The sequence below is a fragment of the Tursiops truncatus genome, chromosome 15, assembly GCF_011762595.2.
Source record: "Tursiops truncatus isolate mTurTru1 chromosome 15, mTurTru1.mat.Y, whole genome shotgun sequence".
Lineage (NCBI taxonomy): Eukaryota > Metazoa > Chordata > Mammalia > Artiodactyla > Delphinidae > Tursiops > Tursiops truncatus.
The window spans coordinates 35,630,710-35,652,204 of NC_047048.1; the positions used below are offsets into that span (position 1 = coordinate 35,630,710).

At 54.9% G+C, this 21,495-nt stretch overlaps 1 protein-coding gene across 3 annotated transcripts; it reads right to left on the reverse strand.

The window, feature by feature from the left end:
- Positions 1 to 5,762: 5,762 nt before the first annotated feature.
- MMP25 (matrix metallopeptidase 25) lies at positions 5,763 to 17,891 on the reverse strand. Of its 3 annotated transcripts, none has more exons than XM_033840115.2 (10): positions 17,090 to 17,885; positions 16,544 to 16,676; positions 14,703 to 14,838; positions 14,304 to 14,596; positions 9,296 to 9,472; positions 9,128 to 9,212; positions 8,879 to 8,961; positions 8,420 to 8,572; positions 8,085 to 8,342; positions 5,763 to 7,434 (listed from the first exon to the last, which is right to left on the reverse strand). In XM_033840115.2, the coding sequence occupies exons 1-10, from the start codon at positions 17,177 to 17,179 to the stop codon at positions 7,283 to 7,285; spliced, it is 1,560 nt and encodes a 519-aa protein (XP_033696006.1). In that variant the 5' UTR covers positions 17,180 to 17,885; the 3' UTR covers positions 5,763 to 7,282. The 3 variants fall into 3 exon arrangements, with proteins under 3 accessions (XP_033696006.1, XP_033696005.1, XP_033696008.1); XM_033840114.2 differs by having other exon boundaries at positions 7,316 to 7,939; positions 17,090 to 17,886; XM_033840117.2 differs by lacking the exon at positions 9,296 to 9,472 and having other exon boundaries at positions 7,316 to 7,939; positions 17,090 to 17,891.
- Positions 17,892 to 21,495: the final 3,604 nt, after the last annotated feature.

The window sequence follows — 21,495 nt, forward strand, 5'->3', positions numbered from 1 at the left end:
CTTTCAGTCTCAAACCCCAAGCCCCAGCTTGTTCTCATCTGTGGCCCCTCACCGCAAGGTGAGGGTTCAGCCCATGTGCCTGGGGACCAGGCATCTGGCATCCCTGCCCTGCCATCAATTGCCCTCTGACTTGGACACCTCCTTCAGCATCCCTGGGCCTCTGTATCCCCCACCTGTGCACTCACCTGCCACACAGGTAGGAATTTTGTCCAGTGTAAAGACTGGGTGCTGAGTTTTCACCTTCATCATCACCATCATCAGAAACCACCCACCACACTTAAACTGGGGAGGCAAGGGGAGTAGGGGCGCACTGACCCACCTGTGTTTCTGCTTGGGGTTGACTTTGGAGGTCATCACAGAAGTCGTCCACACACTCATGCTGTGAAGAGAGACAGAGTTGGGACAAAGAGGCCTGGTCCTTCTCCCTCCTGCGTCTCAGGTGGGCCAGGACATTCTCAGCTTCACCCAGCAGAACCCAGGCCTCCTGCATCCCCCAACCATACATGGGGAAGAGGTTCTTGCCATTTTGGCCCTCAGAGAAGCAATGTTATCTGGGACTCCCTGTGGAGGTAACAGTGACACTCAGGCTTATGTGACCTTGCCAACTCCCCCAGACCTGTTACACACACACACACACACACACACACACACACACACACACACAAGTAGAACCATTGCCACTGAGTGTGCAGGGTCAACCTGGTTCCCAGATCCCTAGCCCTCCGTGGTCCTGGTGAGAGCTGAACAGGGAGGAATTGGCACTGTCCTCTCCTGTCTGAGGCTCTACCTGACCGCTGACCCTGCAGGCCCCCGGGCCCCAGCACCTCCCTGCCAGACACTTGGCTCCACCATGGAGGTGGGAGGTGCCCCACAGACCCTCACAAGACTCCACATTATGGTCCCAATCTGGCGCTGTCCACACTGCCTTCCGGCCCCTGGGTGGTCAGTGCCACTCACAGCGTGTGCAAGGCACCTGTCTGCACACTTTGTGTCACCAGGGGCACCACCCTGTCAGCCCAGTGTTACACACAACGGGGCAAAAAAACACCTTGGGGGCCAGTGGGAACAATCTCCTGTCCCTCTAACTGAGCCTGACCACTCAGCCCTGGGTCATCCCACAAAGACCACTCCCCGATCCCTGTGTTGCGTGGCCCAGAGCTCCCTGGTCTGGTCACCCTCAGAATTGAGGTGGGGGGAGTGGTGTGGTGGGGGAAGGGGGGAAGGCACCCCAAAGGGAAAGAATAGACAGTGAGGCCAGGCACCTGAGAAGAATATTTTTAAGTTTCTCGGAAAGCACTGCCGAGCCTCAACCCCTGGGTTTCCGGGGTGTAGACGGGGTCCAAGGGGATGGCTGATTCCTCTTACACTGCAGACCCTCCATTTCCAGCTCCCCCACGAGCATGTCCAGTCTAATTCCTAAAGTGACACCCTTGTCCCATAACTTCTCTGTGCTCCTGCACACACAGACACGCACACAGAGCTGCCCCCCATAACTGACCTCCTAGACAGGAATACTGGCCCACAACAGGACTTGCTCCATAAAGGAAAGGGCTCAGAGCAAAAGAAAACTGTAGGGTCCTTTGTCCACAATTATGCAGGATTTCAGGACGGTGACAGCAGGGCATTCAAACAGGGTCATTGTGAGACTGGGCCCTGTTGATGGCACAGGTCACATGCCTTTGACCCTCTGCTTCCCCGGTGGCTCCCCCAGGGCCCAGGGAGGGTGGGACAGAGGCAGGTGCATGTGGACCAATCAGCAGGGGTGGGGGCTGAGCTGGTGGGGGTGGGGGACACGGGGGAAATGAGACTCCAGGGCCCAATCTCCCCCCCATCACTCGCTCTCACTCACTTTGGAGAAGCACATGGTGGCTCCGGGTTCTGCTGCTGTGACCTAGTGGGAGGAACAGGTGTGAGGAAAACGATTTCAGAGAAGCAGCCTGTCCCGCCACCCTGGAAAGTCCTCTGGCTACAGATCAGCCCCCTCCCCCAACTTTTGCTTCTCCTGAGCCAGTGACCTTGAGCTCCTCCAGCCAGAGCCCCAGCTGAGCTGTCTGCTGACCCCTGAGATCCACTGATTTAAGAGCAGAAGAGAGAGGGGCGGGGGAGGGTGGAGCCACCCTGGGGCAGGATGCAGGGTCAGCTGTGTGTGTTTGCGTGTGTGTGACAGAAACAGAGACAGAGAGGGGAAGAGACAGAAGAAAGGAAAGACGAGGCGACAGAGGTCTGAGGGGCCTGGACTGAGGAGGGCATTTCCCTTACACTCAGGGTCCCTGGCTGTCGCCCCTCCACCCTGAGCTGGGATGGGACTCTCTGAGCCCAGCATGGGCCTCACCCCTGACCCATCAGCTCAAGAGAGGGGAGGGGCAGAGGGAAAGTCCAGACTTGAGACAGCAGGCTGAAGAATCTTCTGGAGCTCTGGAGAAGGACGTCACCCAGCTGCGGGTTAAGATATGGGGGATGCCCCTGAGCCCTCTGGGAGCCCCTCAATCCAGAGCCACCACGGCAGGGCTCTCCCTGGCCCTGTCTCTCACAGCCTGGCCTGCCTCCCAGCTGCAGCCACAGCTCCTCACAGCCCAGCATGGCCATGGCCTTGCTGACTGTATTAGTGACCCAGAGCTGCCCTAACAAACTGCCACAGACCGGTGTCTAAACAGCACAAATTTATTCTCTCCCGGTGGAGCCTAGAAGTTGAAATCAAGGTGTCTGCAGGCTTGGTTCCTCTGAGAGCCCTGAGGGAAGGATGTGTTCCAGACCTCTCTCCTAGGCGTGCAGACAGCCATCTCCATGTTTACATGGCATCGTCCCTAGACATGTATCTGTCTCCTAATTCCCCATTTCTATAAGGTCACCAGTCATACTGGATTAGGGCATACACTAAGGACTTTTTTTTTTTTTTTTAAGGACTTCATTTTAACTTTATTCCCTCTGTAATGACCCATCTCCAGATAAGGTTGCATTCTGAGGTAGTGGCGGTTAGAACTTCACCATATGAATTTGGGGAAGCAAACTACAAACTGTAATATCCTTGAAGAAGAACAGGGTTCCTTAGGGGCCACTCGTGTGAGCCCAAGAGGGACAGACCTACAAGTCCCACTCCTTGGTGAAAGCGTCACTTGGGTTCACTGGACTCCAGCTAACATCCCCTGACCCTTAGGAGCCCATTCAATTGTCTGAAAACCCCTTTCCCCACCCAGGAAGTCCAGATCTTCCCTGAGCCATCTTTGAATTCCAGGGTGAGAGGGAGAGAAGGGAGCAGCTCCTGCTTCAGCTGCAAGTCGTATTTCTGGTTTCATCTCTGGAAACCTGGCTCCCTGAGACGTGACACTCTGCCCCCCATGTCTGTCTCATGAAGGCCACCATCTGAAGGCATTTTGTGTTTCATCATGGACTGAGCCATTTTCTTTAGAGCCTTAGTGAGATATAATTCACATACCATACAATTCACCCAGGAAAGTGCCCAATTCAATGCACAGAACTGCTCAACCATCACTACCACAATCAATTTCAGAGCATTTTCATCACCTCAAAAAGCCATTCTGGGGGTCTATCCTGGCGGTCCAGTGGTTAGGACACCTTGCTTCCACTGCAGGGGCATGGGTTCCATCCCTGGTCGGATCCCCTCATGCCACGCTGCTCAGCCAGCAGCCAGAAACAAAAAAAAAAGCCATTCTGCACCCCTAAGCCATCATCCTCCAGTGCCCGTTACCAGGCAACCACTAATCTACTTTCTGTCTCTGTAGATTTGCCTATTCTCGACATTTCATATAAACGGACTCATACAGTATGTGACCATTTGTATCTGGCTTCTTTCACTCGGTATAGTGTTTTCAGTTCCTCCATGTGGCAGCGTGTACCAGGACTTCATTCTTTTTTATGGCTGCACAACATTCCACAGTAAGGATAGACCACATTTTGTTTCTCCATTCATCCACTGATGGACTTTTGGGTTGTTTCCACCTTCTGGCTATTATGAATAATGTTGCTATGAACATTCATGTACAAGTTTCTGTGTGGACATGCTTTTTCTCATGAATTCCACCTAGGAGCAGAATGGCTGGGTCATACAGTAACTATGTTTTTAACTTTTTGAGGTACCACCAGACTATTTTCCAAAATGACAAATCATTCAACATTCCCAGCAGTAATGTATGAAACTTCCACACATCCTTATCAACACTTACTATTATGTCTTTTTTTTTTTTTTGCGGTACGCGGGCCTTTCACTGTTGCGGCCTCTCCCGTTGCGGAGCACAGGCTCCGGATGCTCAGGCTCAGCGGCCATGGCTCACGGGCCCAGCCGCCATGGCTCACGGGCCCAGCCACCATGGCTCACGGGCCCAGCCGCTCCACGGCATGTGGGATCTTCCCGGGGCACGAACCCGTGTACCCTGCATCGGCAGGCGGACTCTCAACCACTGCACCACCAGGGAGCCCCCTATGTCTTTTTGATTCTAGGCATCCTAGTGGGTGTGAAGTGGTATCTCACTCTGATTTTTATTTTCATTTCCCTGATGATTAAGGACGTTGAGCATCTTTTCATGTGCTTATGGGCCATTTGTACGTCTTCCTTGGAGAAATGTATACACTGATCCTTTGCCCATTTTTATTTTTTATTTTATTTAATGATTTTTTAAATAGTAGGTTTTATGTTTTTAAATTAAATATTTATTTATTTGGCTGCTCCGGGTCTTGCGGCATGAGGGATCTTTGTTGCAACATGCGGAATCTCTAGTTGAGGCATGCTTGTGGGATCTAGTTCCCTGACTAGGGATTGAACCAGGGCCCCTTGCATTGGGAGCGTGGAGTCTTAGCCACTGGACCACCAGGGAAGTCCCTTTGCCCATTTTTAAATTTATTTATTTATTTTTTATTTTTGGCTGTGTTGGGTCGTTTCTGTGCGAGGGCTTTCTCCAGTTGCGGCGAGCAGGGGCCACTCTTCATTGTGGTGCGCGGGCCTCTCACTGTCGCGGCCTCTCCCGTTGCGGAGCACAGGCTCCAGACGCGCAGGCTCAGTAGTTGTGGCTCATGGGCTTAGTTGCTCTACGGCATGTGGGATCTTCCCAGACCAGGTCTCGAACCTGTGTCCCCTGGATTGGCAGGCGGATTCTCAACCACTGCACCACCAGGGAAGCCCCATTTGCCCATTTTTAAATTGAGTTATTTGTCTTTTTATTGTTGTCAGGGTAGTGTATATATATTGGATAAAAGTCCCTTATCAGATATATCATTTGCAAAAAATTTTCCCCCGGGCTTCCCTAGTGGCGCAGTGGTTGAGAGTCCGCCTGCCGATGCAGGGAATACGGGTTTGTGCCCTGGTCCGGGAAGATCCCACATGCCGCGGAGCGGCTGGGCCCATGAGCCATGGCCGCTGAGCCTGCGCGTACGGAGCCTGTGCTCCGCAACGGGAGAGGCCACAACAATGAGAGGCCCGCGTATCACAAAAAAAAAAAAAAAAAAAAAAAAAAAAAATTCCCCATTCTTTTCACTTTTTTTTTTTTAAGAATTTATTGTACGTGAAATAAAACACATGTCGCATACCCTTACCATCACCATTTTAAGTGCACGTTTCTGAGGCATCAGATATATTCACCTTCTCGTGGAGCCATCACCACCATCCCTAGAACTTCTCATCTTGTAAAACCAAAATTCCGCAACCATGAAATTCTCACTCCCCATCCCCTCCCACTGCCCCTGGCAACAACATCCACTTCGGTCCCTGAGTTGTTGACTCCAGAGACCCCATTGGGTGGAATCCTGCAGTGTTTGCTGCAGGGTCATTTTGGAAGAGCTGACTTGCAGTCTGAAGCTCTGCCTGTTTGGACCTAAAGAATCTGCATTTAGGGAGAGAGTGTATGAAGAAGGGGGTATACAAGGGACAAGGGTGTCTGGGGTGACTTTTCACTTTTCTGATGGTCTCCTTTGAAACACAAAAGTTTTACATTTTTATTATGGGACTGTACTGTTCTTTAAATAATATAATTCAATTTAATGTGGCATTTTTGTGTAGCAGACTTAATGAAGTCTTAAAGGCTGCAGAAGAAGTTTCCATTGTAGCAGTGAAAGCAGCCTCAAATTTCACATGGGACATCCCTCCTCTGGGCTCCCTTCAACCAACTTTTGGGTTCCTCCTCCCATTCATTCTCATCCACCCTGTCTCCCATCAATGCTGGACTCCAACCTCTTCTGCAAATCAGAGTGATTTGGGTCTGTCAAGTTTCTGCCACCGAACTTCACCCCAGCTCCATCAGTGCTCAGAAGAAACGAAGGGCTTTCTCTCCCGTCATTTTTATTGTCCTCCTGGTGGGGCTGACAAGCTCTTCAAATACAAGTTTCCTCCTCCTCATACTTCACAAGGATCCTAACAGAGGCCCAGATGGCTTTCTGGTGGCCTTGAATTTTCAGGTTCCAGGCTGGTTGAAGACACCTGGCTGTCGCCCTCCTACTGGTCTCCTGCTCGTGACCGAGGTGGGCAACATCCCCACTGGCCTCAGCTCTGGGCAGCACTGTGGGGCCGCTGAAGCTGGGTACCAACCAAAGAAGTGGCTGCTAAGTGACTCCACACATGGGGGGTGGACCTCTCTCAACCAAGGCCATCAGCTGGGCTTTGTAGACAACAGGAAGGGGTTGGCCCCTGGGAGAGAGAACATGGCAGAGACACAGAAAAGCCACAAGGCAGAGACACAGAGATGACAGCTGCTGGCCCAGCTCCCTTGCCCAGCAGGGCCACCCCCACCCCCACCCCAGCTTGTTCAAATGCAGATTCATGGCCCCAGCCCCAGAGTGAGCATTCAGAGCGAGGGCATGGAATCTGCATTTTTAAGTTTAGTGGGTCATTCTGTTGTGTAATATTCCAAAAGCATAGTTGCAGAGGCACTGATTTAGATCCTGAATTCTGTGGATAGTGGGCAGGGGGGAGGTTGCAGTGGGGTCAATGAGATGGCCCAGGTTCCACTCACTCATCACGCAGGAAAGCTGAGGAGCCAGTGACCCTGGACTAAGAAGGGACCAGTCCACTGTCTTTCCACCAGCATTGAGCTGATGGAGCCAAGCAGTTCAGAAGGAGGTGGTAGAGGCTCAGGTGTGGAGGTGGGGAGAGGCGTTTTAGGGACAGGATGGTGTCCTATTGAACGTAGGCATTTCTGGTACCAGCGTGGTGACTAGAAAGAAGGTCCACCCAGAACTTGGGACACTGGTGCTCAGGGGTGGTCTCAGGGCTGGGTTTGGGGTCCCCACCAATATGGCTTGACTGGGACTTCATGGACGCAGGGCAGGGTGAGAAACGTCAGAGCAGCAGGTGGAGAGCCAGCCTGGGGTTCAGCGTCCGGGGCAGGCCTGTCCTGTAAAGACCTGAACAGCTTGGGACAGCTGCTGTTGTCAGGCGGGTCCAAGGCTGCAGGGAGTCAGCCGGCTGAGCTCCGGGAAAGGCTAGGTATTCTGGGAAAATAAGAGTCCTGCGGGGTCGAAGCCAGGCCGGAGTCCGGGTTGCCAGGGGAGGGGAAGGAGAGAACTAGGAGGCCAAACACGTGGGGCATTCAGTGCCAGGGCTAGTCCTGTCACCACCTCTTGGCCTTCCCAGGGCTTAACTCCACCCGCATCCGCCCAGGTGCATCCTCGCTGAGCTCCGCCTTCGGGGACAGAGGGCCCGCGGTGGGAGATCTGGTCCCTTCCATGTGGCGGGCGGTCCCCCCTCAGCGGGAGGCGAAGCCCGCCACCAGCAGGGGCAGAAGGGGCAGCAGGGGGGCCACGGACGGCCGCCCTGCCGCCTGACTGATCTCGCACTGACAGTCGCAGGCTCCTGGCTTAAGGGTCGCTTTGGGGGGTCTGGGGGCGGAGCAGTCCAGAAACTTAGGGCCCATTGGTTGGGGGGAGTCCTGCTCGGCTTTGACGCTACCCTTGGGGAAGCGCCAGTAGTGGGCGCCCTTGAAGAAGTAGGTGTCACCTGAGGGGAGGGAGCAGATGCTTCAGGGGCTGGTCCAGGCCTGCCCCTCCCCCCGTGTAGCTTCTCTCCCCAGGGCTCTCCAAAACCCCGGGACGTCCTCTAGCTCCCCATCCCTCGGCCTCTCCCCGCGGGCGCTCGCTCCCACCTGTGTTGCTGACGGTGACGTCGTCGGGGGCGTGCGGTGCCCCCTCCCAGAGGCTCAGGTCGCGCGGGTAGCCGGGGTCCGGGCGCGCTGCGGCCTCGTCGTACCGCCAGTACCGCCTGCCCCGGATCAGGTAGGTCTTCCCGTTCAGCGGCCAAGAAAACACGGCGTCCACCTCCTCTCCCGCGGGCAGCCCCAGCTCCGTGAGCGGCCGCGCGGCGCCCTCCAGCTGCCGGTCCTGGAACACCCAGAACTGCGGACCTGAGTGGGTGGGGGGGAGGGGCAGGTGAGTGGCGCTGCGCACGCCCGGAGCCAGCCACGCCTCGAGCCCCACTCACCGCTGAAGAGAAGGATCCGGCCGTCCGGAGGCCGGGCGTAGGCGGCCTGGATGACCTTCACCTGGGCCGGCAGCCCCTCCCAGAAGCGATGGAGCCGGGCGGGCCGGGGGGACACCAGCTGTCCCGAGGGCTGGAGGCGCCAGAACCACGGGCCTACGGGGGAAGAAGGGGTGGGCATGTGGGCGTGAGATGAGACGGCAGGAGGTCTCCTCCCCACCCCCCACCCCGCAGTGTGTGGCTCGAACACAGCGCTAGGTTTCCCCTCCCACCGCAGGTTGGGCAGGTCCATCTGAAAATCAAGGCTGCAGTGGCTCTTGGGTGACCGGCTGATCCAGGGCTTTCCCCTTTTTAGCACTGAAAGTCCCGCATCCCTGCGAACCTCATAGCCCCGGCGGGCGGGTCACTCTAAGTGGGTAGGAAGCCAACTATATGGGGTCGGGGAGGTCCGAAGTCACTTACCTTTGAAGAAGAAAGTTTCGCCTCGGATGTTGGCGATGGCGTCAAAATGGCCATCACATCGATCAGGAACGGGTTGGGAGGGGCTGGGAAGGAAAAGAGAGGTGAACAGAGAGGGTTGGGGGGCCCCTCTCCCTTTACTTAACCTGGACGGCATCCTACAAGGCAGGGACTCTTACCTGCCCATCTCGTGTAGGAGGACCCTGAGGTTAGGGAGCTCACCCAAGGCCTCACAGCAGAAGAGATACTCACCGGTCCGGGGGCAGGGCAGGGGGCGGGGGAGGAGGAGCCAGGGGTTTCCTTGTGGGCTTGTCAAGTGGGGTTTGGGCTGCTTTCCCTGTGGAGAAACCGTTAGAGAGCGGTGAGTCCCCTGACCCTGCTGCAGAGGCTACCCGGCGAGCGCCCCATCGCTCCTTGTACCGTAGAGCTGTTGCAGGCCTTCGAGGTCGTCCTGGGACAGGCGGTACTCGGTGGGGTTGCCCACCGGGCCCTGGTAAAAGGGCCTCATGATGGAGTTGGCCGCTGAGGAGTGGCCCAGGCCCAAGGCGTGGCCAAACTCATGAACAGCCACGGCAAACAGGTCCGTCCCTTCGCCATCTGGGGAGGGAGGGAGAATGGGCTGGAGCTGTGCCCCACCCCCACCCCTAGCACCCCCAGGCCCCGGGGAATGGGGCCTTCTGCTGGGCAGAAACAACCAGGAGACCCTCACAGGTGGCCATGGCCTCCTCTACCCGGACACCCGCCCCCAGCCCCCCAGCCATTTTATCCTTCCTCTCTGCATTCACTTATTTGGTAAATGTTCTTGAGTAGCCTTGTTTGGCCGTGCTAGATACTGGAGTGCCAGTCTGAAAAGAGCCACAGAGCAGGTTGGGGGAAGAGCAGGAGGAAACAGTGTGAATAGAGGAAGGAGCAGCTTTACACTGACGAAGCCCCTTCCCCCAAGAAGGCAACATACAGAAACATTCTGGGGGAATCAGGAAACTTAGGGTGTGTGCGGTTCTCTTAAGGGAGCTCCAGCCCTTGGAGTACCCTTCTCACAGCTCCAGTCTGTTGGCAGAGGCCCGCCACCCCTCCAAACCCTTCCCACTCCCACCCATGGGGAATGTTGGTCAGACTCCATGGCCCCACTCCCACCCCATGGTCTGCCGTCCCGGCTTCACCTCCCGCCCCAGTGCCCACAACCCCTCAGTCCTCTATTTTCCCTCCCCCATCTCCCTCTCCCATGCCTCCACCCCCACCCCCACCTCCCTGGGGTCCTCGCCTTCCCTCCCCACCACTGCAGATTTCATCCCTCTCAGAACACAAAGCTCTAGCACGGACTCTCCAACCACAACCTGCTAGCCCTGGCGCCCAGCCTCTCTGACCACAGAAGCCTCTTCCTTGGGGGGACAGCCCAGGTGCCAGGACCGAGCCTCTCCACACTCCCAGCTGCTGGCCAAACCCCAGCGCCTCATCGATTCCTGAGCCAGTGAGAGGCCAAGGAGGGACAGAGACAGCAAGAGAGGCAAGCAGCCCCGCCTGGAGGTACAGATTTCCCCAGATGTTGATCTACTTCATGGAAATCTCTAACTAGAGTGAGCAGTGCTGCATGTGGGTTTATTGGAAGTAACCTGGTGAACTGAAAAGCAAATTTCTCTCCACCCCTCAAGGCCACTAGGCGAGAATCTAAGGATGAAATGAGTGAGTCATAAGCAGAGTAGCAAACACTTGTCCCCATTTACTTTTCACAAACCTCTACCTCCTATCCCCATTTTACAAGTGAGGAAACTGAGGCACAGAGAGATCAAGTTAAATGACAGAGCTGGTACCCTGGCTGTGCTGTCCTGCAGCTCAGCAATGATTTCAGATGTCTTGGTCAAACTCGTAAGTACTGATGAATTCCCATGTTGACTGTGGATTTTCTCACTGCACTGAGTGCTTTTTCTAAGAAATTGGAGGACAGGACGTTTGGAGTCTTAATTGGGTAGATCTTTTTCATATCTCACCACTCCCCCCCACCCCGCCTTGCCTCTCCTTTGGCCGCACCCCTTTCTTGCAACCTTCTCACGCTATTCAGCTGGGGAAATTACACAACCATGCAGATCCAGCCACATGAGACTCCCGGTGCCCATCTCTGGGGGTCCTCAGCACCTCCTCGCATCCTTGCCCACAGCCTCAGTGGGCAGCTCCTTTGCTCTCTCCACTCAGCTTCAATTCCAGACTCATAGCCCCTTCAGCCCGCTACCCAGCCCCAGCCCCAGCTCCCAACTCTTAGATGACAAATGCTGACAAATGCATTTCCTATTTCATCAAGACAGGCCGCTGGTGTAATCTGTAACTTCCTGTGCATCGGGCACAGCGCTTCATCTCCCCCAGCTCACCTCCTGCCTCTTGCAGTGCCCTGGGCAGAGGTCCTTGCCTCGCTCACCTCCTCCAGGACAAGGACAATGCCCCACCCATCCGTTCATCACTGCATTCATACGTGCATGCATCCAGCTGTCCATCCATCCATCCGTGTGTCCGTTCATCCATCCATTTATCCATCCATTAATCCATGATCCATGTACCCATCCCCCACCCCTTTCTTTCTATTGGCTCATCCACTGTCCCTGAGTGCTCAAGACTCCCTCATCCTAAGACACCCCCTGGACCTGTCTGCCCCCCATCCATATCCCTTCTCCCTCCCCAACAAGTTCTCTGGTCAGTGGTCTGAACTCAGCCTTCAATTCCTCAGCTCCTCTCACGCCTCTGTGGTCTAGATTCTCCCGCCACCCACCAAGCCTGTGGGCACTAAGGTCACTTTGTCCCCAGAGGGCCAGATCCAGGCATAAATAACTTACTGGATGATTTGCTGCCCTGCTCACTCCTGTCCACTTCCTCCTTTGCTTTTGTTCTTGGTCACCTTTCAGCCTGTTTTTGTGTGTGTGTGTGTGGTACGCGGGCCTCTCAGTGTTGTGGCCTCTCCCATTATGGAGCACAGGCTCCGGACGCACAGGCTCAGCGGCCATGGCTCACAGGCCCAGCCGCTCCGCGGCATGTGGGATCTTCCCGGACCGGGGCACGAATCCGTGTCCCCTGCGTCGGCAGGCAGACTCTCAACCACTGCGCCACCAGGGAAGCCCTCAGCCTGGTTTTTCTCCATTTCCTTTCATTCCTCCTTCCCTGCCACCCTCCTCTTAACTGTGGGACACCCCACAGCTCTGAACTTGATCGTCACATTCTACATTCTCCTGGAACCTTACCCCCAAGTACTGCCAACTCTCAAATCTGCCACCAGACCCAGCTCATAGCAGCTGGCAGTGAACAGCCTGTTCTGTGCTGAGAGCTGTAGGTGAATTATTCGTCTAATCTGCAAGCCCATGGGACCAGCACATACTATTATTATCCCCACTTCTCAGATGAAGAAACTGAGCACATTGAGGTCAAGTAACTGATACACGCAGCAGGCAGAAGAACCCTGGCTCGAGTTCCACTTCAACCCGGAGATCTTAAATGCTGCATTACACAGCCTCCCTATGGTGGATTTGTCTATCTATGTGATCTGCACCTCACCCAAATCCTCTACAGAGCCTGTGTGCCCATCCTCCGGCCACCCCCTCCCCCAGGAAATGGCTCTCCCTCCTGGCCCAGCCTCCCCTTCCCTGAGCAGTCTGCAGCCAGTGGCTGATCGATGTGGGGAGCGGGGGGCTGGAAGAGCTGGGCCCCCTTCCTCCAGGCAGAACCAGCCCTGTGGCATTATTTATGCTCCAGTGTTCCCTGTGGGGTCAGGCTCCTGTCCAGCTGAGACCACATCCTTGCTTAGCTTCTTTCCCCAGTCCTCTCCTGCTTCCCTTTCCCCTGAGAACATGCCCCCGAAAACTGCTTGCACAAGAATTTTCCTCTCAAGCTCCAGTTCTGGGGAACCTGACCTAAGTTGGAGGAATCCAAATTCTAGTGCAAGATACCCAACCACTAATGCACCACCTGCACTGACCAGCCAACCAGCACTGCAGGCACACGTCCCAACCTGAACTCACCCCTGCCTTCCCGAGTCTGCTCCTCCTCCTCCCCCACTTCCCACCTGCATTAACAGGACACCATCCTCCAGGGGCCTTGAGCCAGAAACCTGGCTGGTACCCAACCATCCTCACCCCCCTTCACCCCTAGAACCCAGTCAGATCCCAATCTTTGCCCATCCTGACTAGACTCCCCTCAGAGCTGCCCACTGCCCTCTGCCCCCACTCCCATCCCCTCCACCATCTCTCACCTGGACCCCAAGATAGCTTCCTGCCTCCCTGTCCCTATCTTGCCCCCAACGGCAGCCAGTGGTATTTCTAGAATGCAAAACCTTCCACAGTTCCCACTGCCTTCAGAATCCTATCATCCAGACCCCACCATGTGCTGTCCAAGACCCCTCGTGATGTGAGACCTGCCCTCCAGCCTCTGTAGTCCCCTCCCAACACCATATTTTTGCCTTCCAGCCCCAAATGTCCCAGGCCATTTCTCCCCCCAGTGCTCCCACCCCTGACTCCCCTGGCCTCAGAGAGCTCACTGGCTTGTGCTTTCTTATGTGTCCCCTCTCCCACACCCCCACCCCACCCCTGCCCTGCATACGCCGGGAGAGTGGAACCTCGGGCACTAGTTGGTACTCAGTATATATGTGTGGAACAAACAAAGTCACCACTTCCAGGAAGTCCCCGGCACTCAAGAGCTTTGGATCAGCCTTCCTTTGAGCACTCCCAGGCTTGAGGACATCCTCTGTTGTGATTCCCCGTGGTTTTGTCACCATGTGTAGCAATTGCCAGTTACTCTTCTGACTCAGCTGCTGGCAGAGCTGTGTTTTTGCCCCTTTAAGTCCTCAGCCCTACCTTGGAGCTGAGCATCTAACAGGACTCTGTGATGGGCAATTTTCTGTGTTAACTCGGCCAGACTATGGCGCCCCGGTGCTTGATCAAACACCAGTCTAGATATTGTTGTGGAGGTTATTTTATAGACATGGATAACGTCTATATTCAATTGACAGTAAGTAGAGCAGATCACCCTCCATAGCGTGGGTGGGCCTCGTCTAATCAGTTGAAGGCATTAAGAACAAAAACTGAGCTTTCCTGGAGAAGAAGGAATTCTGCCTCAAAGACTGCAATGTAGAAATCCTGCCTGGGTTTCCAGCTGGCTTGTTCTGCAAATACCGGACTCAGAAGTGCACCACCAAGTCACCTGAATTTCCAGCTTGCAGGCCTGCCCTACAGATTTTGGGCTTACCAGCCTCTGGAATCCTATGAGCCAATTCCTTAAAATAAATCACTTTCTACACATACATACACACACACACACACACACACACATCCAACTGGTTCTATTTCTCTGGAGAAGCCCAACTGATACAGCCTCCATAAATAAAGGTAATTTAAACTTAATTCTTAAGGACAGACAGATCTGGGGAGAGGATCTCTCAGAAGAGGGGAGAGTGTACCTTTTGACCCAAAAGTCCAGATCTCCTCATCATCGAAGTGAGTGTCCCCAGAGATGGAGTGCTCCCCAGGGAAGAAGGCATGGGCGAGGGTGCCCCCCTGCCCGTCGAAGGGGTAACTGTCCTGGTGATAGGCCCGGGCAAAGTCGATAAGGATATCAGGCTCCATCGGGTCCTGAGAACCCACTTCCTGGAATTCAAGGCCTGACTCAACACCCCAGGTGGTCAAGGCATGGTGCATGAGGGTCCGCACTGTCTCCTGGCTCAGCACTGAGCCCTGGGGGAAGGAGTTTACCCTGGAAAGAGGAGGGGCGAGTGAGGGGGGCTGAGGAGAGAGAAGGCAGCCACTCACTCGAAGCTGGGTCAGGCAGGCCCAGGGTGGGAGAGGGCGCCAGGACCTACCTCCACGTCAGGGTTCGCTTCTTCCACACGGTGCCACTCAGAGCATACCGGCGGCGCCGCCTGACCAGCCCCGCCGCCCCCAGCACATCAGGCAGGGAGCAGCGGGGCTTATGCATGGTGGCCACTGTCACAGGGTCTGGGGGAGAGGTTGTGGCAGAGGGGGGTCACCAGTAGGCACAAGCTCACTTTCTCCATGGGGAAACTGAGTCTCATAGTGCTTCAAACACTTGCCCAATAAGGCCCCACATCTTCGATTGGAACCCAGGCCATCTAATTCTGGAAGCCAGCTCATACCAGACTATGACACTGCCCTTCTGGGTAGTATCACTCTCTGCACGGCCCTGCATGGACTCAAGAGTCTCAGGCCAGGATCTGGGCATCCTGCTTCCCTGAGCCCTGGCCGCTGGCCTCTAGAGAAAGGAACCCTGGGGGTGCAGTGAGAACTACTCTCTTGGAGGCTGGAACCCCTGGGAGGTTGCCCATACCTCACACGCTAGCTCCCAAGTCCCCATCACATCCAGATAAAGTTGAAAGTCCTCAGGCCAGCTGGGTCTCTGGTCTGTGGCAAGCCCCTCCTAGGTCAGATCTCCTGGAATCCCCTTTACCAGCTTGGCTCCATCCCCAGCCGTCCCCTCACTCCAAGTGAAGGTTGAGGTGAAAAAGAGCAATTGAGGGCTTCCCTGGTGGCGCAGTGATTGAGAGTCCGCCTGCCGATGCAGGCGACACGGGTTCATGCCCCGGTCCGGGAAGATCCCACATGCCGCAGAGCGGCTAGGCCCGTGAGCCATGGCCGCTGAGCCTGTGCATCCGGAGCCTGTGCTCCGCAACGGGAGAGGCCACAACAGTGAGAGGCCCGCGTACCGCAAAAAAAAAAAAAAAAAAAAGAGCAATTGAGCACATCCTGTTGCCCAAAGGGTCCTACCTCCCCTCGTAGCTGGACAGGACCCCTCCACCTCTCTCTTCCTTTCATTTAACCCAACAGACGAGCCTCTCAGCTCTACCTCCAAAATATACACCCTGGATTCAGCTGCGTCTCATCACATCGTTGCCTGAACACTACGTGCCTCCTTCCTGTTCTGGGTGCTCCCCACCCTCCATTCTCCAGCAGTAAGCAGAGGAAGCTTAAAATTGCAAATCACACACACACAAAAAAATTGCAAATCACATCAAGTTGCCTCTCTCCCTCAAACCCGCTCAGGGTTTCTTATCACACTTGAAATCAAACCGAAACACCTTTCACGGCCCCTGATCAGGTTCTTGTTTAGCTCATCAGTCCTCCTTTCATTACAGGCATGCAAGCCAGTGTCTGCCACAGGGCCTTTGCACTTGCCTGTGACACTCTTTTCCCACATCTTCCCATGGCTGTTTCCTCCTCTTTGTGTCCTATGAATTCTTCAAGTCATATGAGCTCCTCCCAACTCATATGACATCTTTCAGAGAGGCCTGCCCTGCCCAGACCAGCTCCCTGAATACCATTAGCATTTTATTTTCATCAGAATGCTCACCACTATCTGAAATTAGTTTGCATATTTCTGTTCTTGATCTGTGTGTGTCTCCCTCTAGAATGTTAGCTCCGAGAGAGCAGGGACCTCATTTACCTTGTTCACTATACCAGCAGAGCCTGAAATGACCTCACATGTCATTTATCAAGAAGAGATTCCTGATAATTACTGAAAGAGGAATATCTTAGAACCTCCGAGTTGGGACCTGAGGTCAGCATTTCATAATGCCCATGATTCAGATACACGGGAGGTTTAGAAACTGCGGTTGGTTGGGTGGGCAACAACGGTCAGGCTGGGTGCGGAGGCTGGGCTGGGGGAGGGAGGATGGGGGCCACATACCCAGGACGCCTGTCTCTGGCAGACCCGCAAACCTCTGCATGACCTTGATCGCATCCCGCAGCTTTGCAGGGCTCTGCAGCTGGGCCTGGGCAGGGTGAGGTGGCGGCAGGTAGCCATAGCGGGTCAGCCAGTCCTAGACCAGAGGAGGGAACAGGGGAAGCAGGAAAGGTCGAAGAGATGGGACTTTCCCTTCCCACCACCATCCTGGAAGCCCCACCTCTCACCAGACATGGATAGTCCAGAGTCCTCAGCCTCGGGTACTGGCCTGCTCCCCATCTCAAGGTACAGGCCCTCCAGCCCTGGGCTTGCCCTTGTTCATCTGTTCCCAAGAGTCCCCACCTCCCGACCATAACCCCTTTCCAGATTTCCAAATTCGGGCCCCGAACCTCCTGACGGATCCAATAATTCGGGTCCCCTGTCTCCATCCCCGGTCACTCTTTGGACATTTGAACCGCCCCCAGCTTCCTCTGAACCCGAGAGTTCAGGCCCCGGCTTCCCTCTCCCAGACCCCTGCAGGTTCAGGAGCCCGCGAACCCCGGCACTCACCACGCCCAGGCTCACGTCCTGCGCGGAGGGCTCCCGGGCGCGCGCGGGCTGCGGCAGCAGCGGGAGCAACAGCGCCAGGAGCCGGAGCATGGCGCGGTCCTGCCCTGGCAGCCGGCGGAGCTCGAGGGGACCTGACCCACGCCGCCCTGGGGATCCGGGGGTGGAGATCAGGGGCCCAGATTGGTTCAGGGGACCCGGCGCGGGATACGAGGAGTGGGCGAGGGGATGGGGGGCCGCTCGGGGATCCGGGACCCTGGGAGCACGATCCGGGGGGCACAGGGGCGTCCAGCGGAGGGCCGGCAGAGTTGAGAGGGTGCGGGAAGGGGGTGGAAGCTCGGGCTCCGGGTCCGCGACGGCCGCCTCTCGGGGATGCGGGCCGGTCCTGTCCGCGCCGACGGCCCCTCCTCCGGACTGGAGCGGCGGGCCCGGCGGGGAGGGGCGGGTCAGGCGCAACCCACTAGGCGAAGACGGCGCAGCAGGGGAAAGGGCCGGATCTTCGGTCTTCCAGCGAGACGAGGCGGGCCGGGTGGTGACGCAGGACTTCTCCCGGACCCAGGACCTCTCCTCCGAGCGCTACACAGATCGCGGGGCGCGGCCCCAGCCCCGGCCGCAAGTTTCTGTTCCCAGATCCCGGCTCCGGTGGGACTCTCCGGAGCGCCGCTCGCTTCTGCTTTTTCAGATCCTCGAAGCCGGGCCCGGGGGAGAGGCGGCTCGGGGTCCTCCCCTTCCCCCAGGCGCCCTTCCCGGAGACCCCAGGACGCTCGGCCGGCCAAGCGCAGGGGGGATTTCCGGGCGGCGGGAGGCTGGGCCGCTTCCCCCTCCGCGGGGCCCTGGCACGGCCCCCGCCCATCTCCGCCCGCGGTCCCCGTGTGCGCGCGTGCGGCTGCCTGTGGCCACCGAATTCATTCCCCCAATCACGTGGGCTGCGCGGGTCTCTGCTTCCTACGCGGTGGTCCTAGCAACTCTAGATCCCAGACCCGGGTGCTACTTCGGGGCAGGTACTAGGCATTTAAAAATCCAGTAACATGCTCGCAGGAGCTGGAGCGCCGGCCCCGGGCCGGGAGCGCAGGGCGGAGGAGGGGTGAATAGGAGGAGATCCCGGAGGCACAGCCGCCCCTCGCGCCCCCCGGGGAGCCGGGTGCTGGGAGGCCGAGCAGCTGGAGAAGGATGAGGATGAAGGTGGGGGTGGACTTCCTGGCGAGGGCGGCTGAGTGAAAGAGCTCAGTCTGTGGCGCAAGCTGGGCAGCCACAGGACCCCATGTGTGTTTTAAACAAAATAAATAGTGAGCAGGATTAGCAAGCTAGAGAGGCAAACTAAAACACTGAGATCCTGTGCTGATCCGCTGGGGCTGCCATAACAAACTACCACAGACCAGGTGGCCTGAACAACGAGAGAAATTCATTTCCTGACAGTTCTGGAGGCCGGAAGTCCAAGATCAAGGTGCAGGCAACGTCGATTTTTCCAGGCTTCTCTTCTCACCTTGCAGGTGGTTGTTTTGTCCCTGTGTCCTCACATGGTCTTTCCTCTGTGCCCACGCAGCCTTGGTGTCTCTTTGCGGTCCATATCCCCTCTTCTCATAAAGACACCAGTCACATTGGATGAGGGCCCACCCTAATGGCCTCATTTTACCTTAATCACTTCTTTAAAGGCCTATCTCCAAATCCCCACAATTTGACTGGGGATTAGGACTTCAACATACAAATTTAGGGACACTGGTTCAGTCCATAATGGATCCCGTATGCAATAAAAACGTCCACTCCTTCTCCTGGTGTTTCTCCTTTGCTCTCACACACTACCGCACTCACAATGTTTAACATCTGACACCAGATGTGTGGGGTTTTTCCCCACATCGGGCAATTCTCTGTGACACCAGCTGGGTGTCCTACGATTCTTCAATTTTGATAGTAACCAGAGTTATTGAAGACCCCGCAGGTTAAGGGTTCAGTCCCACGAGACTGCCCCCTATTTCAGATGCCAATCACAAGTAGGAGGTCTCCAGGTCACCCCAGGTTCTGCCAAGTTGGCTACAAATCAGAGGTTCCCATGACTTCCCCCTCCTTGGACTTGATAATCTTTGCTAGAACAACTCACAGAACTGGGGGAAACACTTACTTACATTTACCAGCTTTTTATGTAATAAAAAAATAGGATAAGGAATATAGATGAACAGCCAGATGAAGAGATACATCGGGCAAGGTCTGGAAGGGTCCCCAGCCCAGGAGCTTTTGTCCCCGTGGAGTTGGAGTGCACCACCCTCCTGGGATGTAGATGTGTTCACCAACCCAGAAGCTCTCTGAACCTCATACTTTGGGGATTTTTATGGAGGCTCATCACGTAGGCATGATTAATTATTAACAATATCCAGCCCCTCTTCCCTCCCTGGAGCATGAGAGGTGGGACTGAAAGTTCCAAGCTTCAGGTGACCAGCCCCCATCCAGGAGCTATCAAGAAGCCCACCCAGAGTCACCTTATTAGAACAAAAGACACCCCTATCACCCAGGAAATTCTGATGGATTTAGGAGCCCTGGGTCGGAAACTGGGGACAGAGACCAAATATTAGAACAAAAGATGCTCCTAATACTCTTATCACTTAGGAAATCACAAGGGTTTTAGGAATTCTGTTCCAGGAACCAAGGGCAGAGACCAAAAGACATATTTTCTATTATTTCGCAGCCCACCCCCTTGTCTAGCCATGGAACATTTACGGCAAAACAATATGCAACTTGAAAGATACTGGCATGTTACAGAATCCCATGCCGTCAGCAATCACTCCAGTCCATCATCGTATCATATGAAAGTGTCTGCCAGGGTGAAGCCGCTTAGGGTCTCAAGTTTCCGTCTGATCTTGTCAGGTTCCAAAAGCAGGAGTGGTCTTGGCACATATGGCTTCACCCTTCCAGGCATCTGGTATAATCGAGCTAACAGAGAATATCATCTCTTGCTCTGAGCCTCTTTCAAGGTGTTAATGTAATACTGGATTTCCCTCATGACATAATTCATTTATCCATTACTTTACCCTTAGATACTGTTCCTCCTTCTCTACATTGACACCCAAATGCTTCCACCTTTGGAAGGGACGTTAGGTTCAGCCACCGTGCTGGTCCAGATTGCAGGCAGCTATACTAGTCTAGCCGGTGCCTCCCCCTCGGTCCACAGAGGTTGAGGTCACTGGTGGGCTATCTTTACCAGCATCACTATAGCTGCATTCACTGTCAATGCCAATTTTGTCAGAGGAGGTGAAGGCACATCCTGCCCCATCAGTCCCGTAGGAATTCTGACATAAGGTTTGACATATAGCTGCTATCTCTTATTTAGGAATCATCACTGTTTGGGGCACTTGTATTTGCAGCCCTGGTCATGGAACCAGGTAGGAAGAAAAAAAGTTGTGATGATGTGGGGAAGAAAGAAAGAGAAAAAAATGAGTTGTTATATGAGCATCCTCCTCCCTTGGGAAAAACTACATAGTCTTACCAGCATTTCTCCCCACCCTGTCTTCCCCAGATCCACCAGAAAAACAGAGACATCTACCCAGTGGGGACACTCCTTTGGCCACACTCATACCTGTGTCACACAGGGAGGAGTATAAGCCAGCTCTTTAATTGTCCCATTTGAAACAACTAATGCTTTAACTGCTTGCTCCAATTCTCTACCAAACTAGTACTCTGGACATTATGGGCTATAAAGTGGGGTTCTTGGTCTGAAGAAATGATGATCGGCCACCCAAATTGTCACAATATCTTCTGTTCCAGTTCTTTTATATTATTCTGAGCATTTGCATCTACCACCAGCTAAGCAAAGCCCAGTCCAGAATCGGTGTCTATTCCTGGCAGGACCCATCTGTACCCCTCAGGGATACCAGCATTAGTCTCACTTGCCAGTTACGATCCAGGCCTTCCCCCCAGGGAATCTGCCACATAACTATCTCCATTCTCTGTCTCTTGCTTGTTGACAAAACAGCTCTTATTGGCATTTCGTGCCTCAGGGGGTACAAGAGGACCATGTCCAGATTCAGCCCAACTCTGCATTGCTGTAGGGACCCCATGTCCATTTATCTCATGGGCCCAGGTGGCAGCCACCTTAAGGGAACATATAGGAATCTCTGCTTATTAAGTTGGAAGGGGGTTCCAAGGATGGACATTGATGTGCCATGTCCTACTTTCAAGCACCCCTCAAATTTCCATAGTTATTTCCACGGGGCTGTGTCCCATATCGGCATCATTTTATTTATTTATTTTTAATTATTATAATTATTTTTTGGCCACGCTGTGCTGCATGTGGGATCTTTGTTCCCTGACCAGGGATCAAACCAGTGTCCCCTGCAGTGGAAGCCCAGAGTCCTAACCATTAGACCATCAGGGAATTCCCTAGGCATCCCTTTAACAGGCCAGGTTTCCATTGCCCTCCT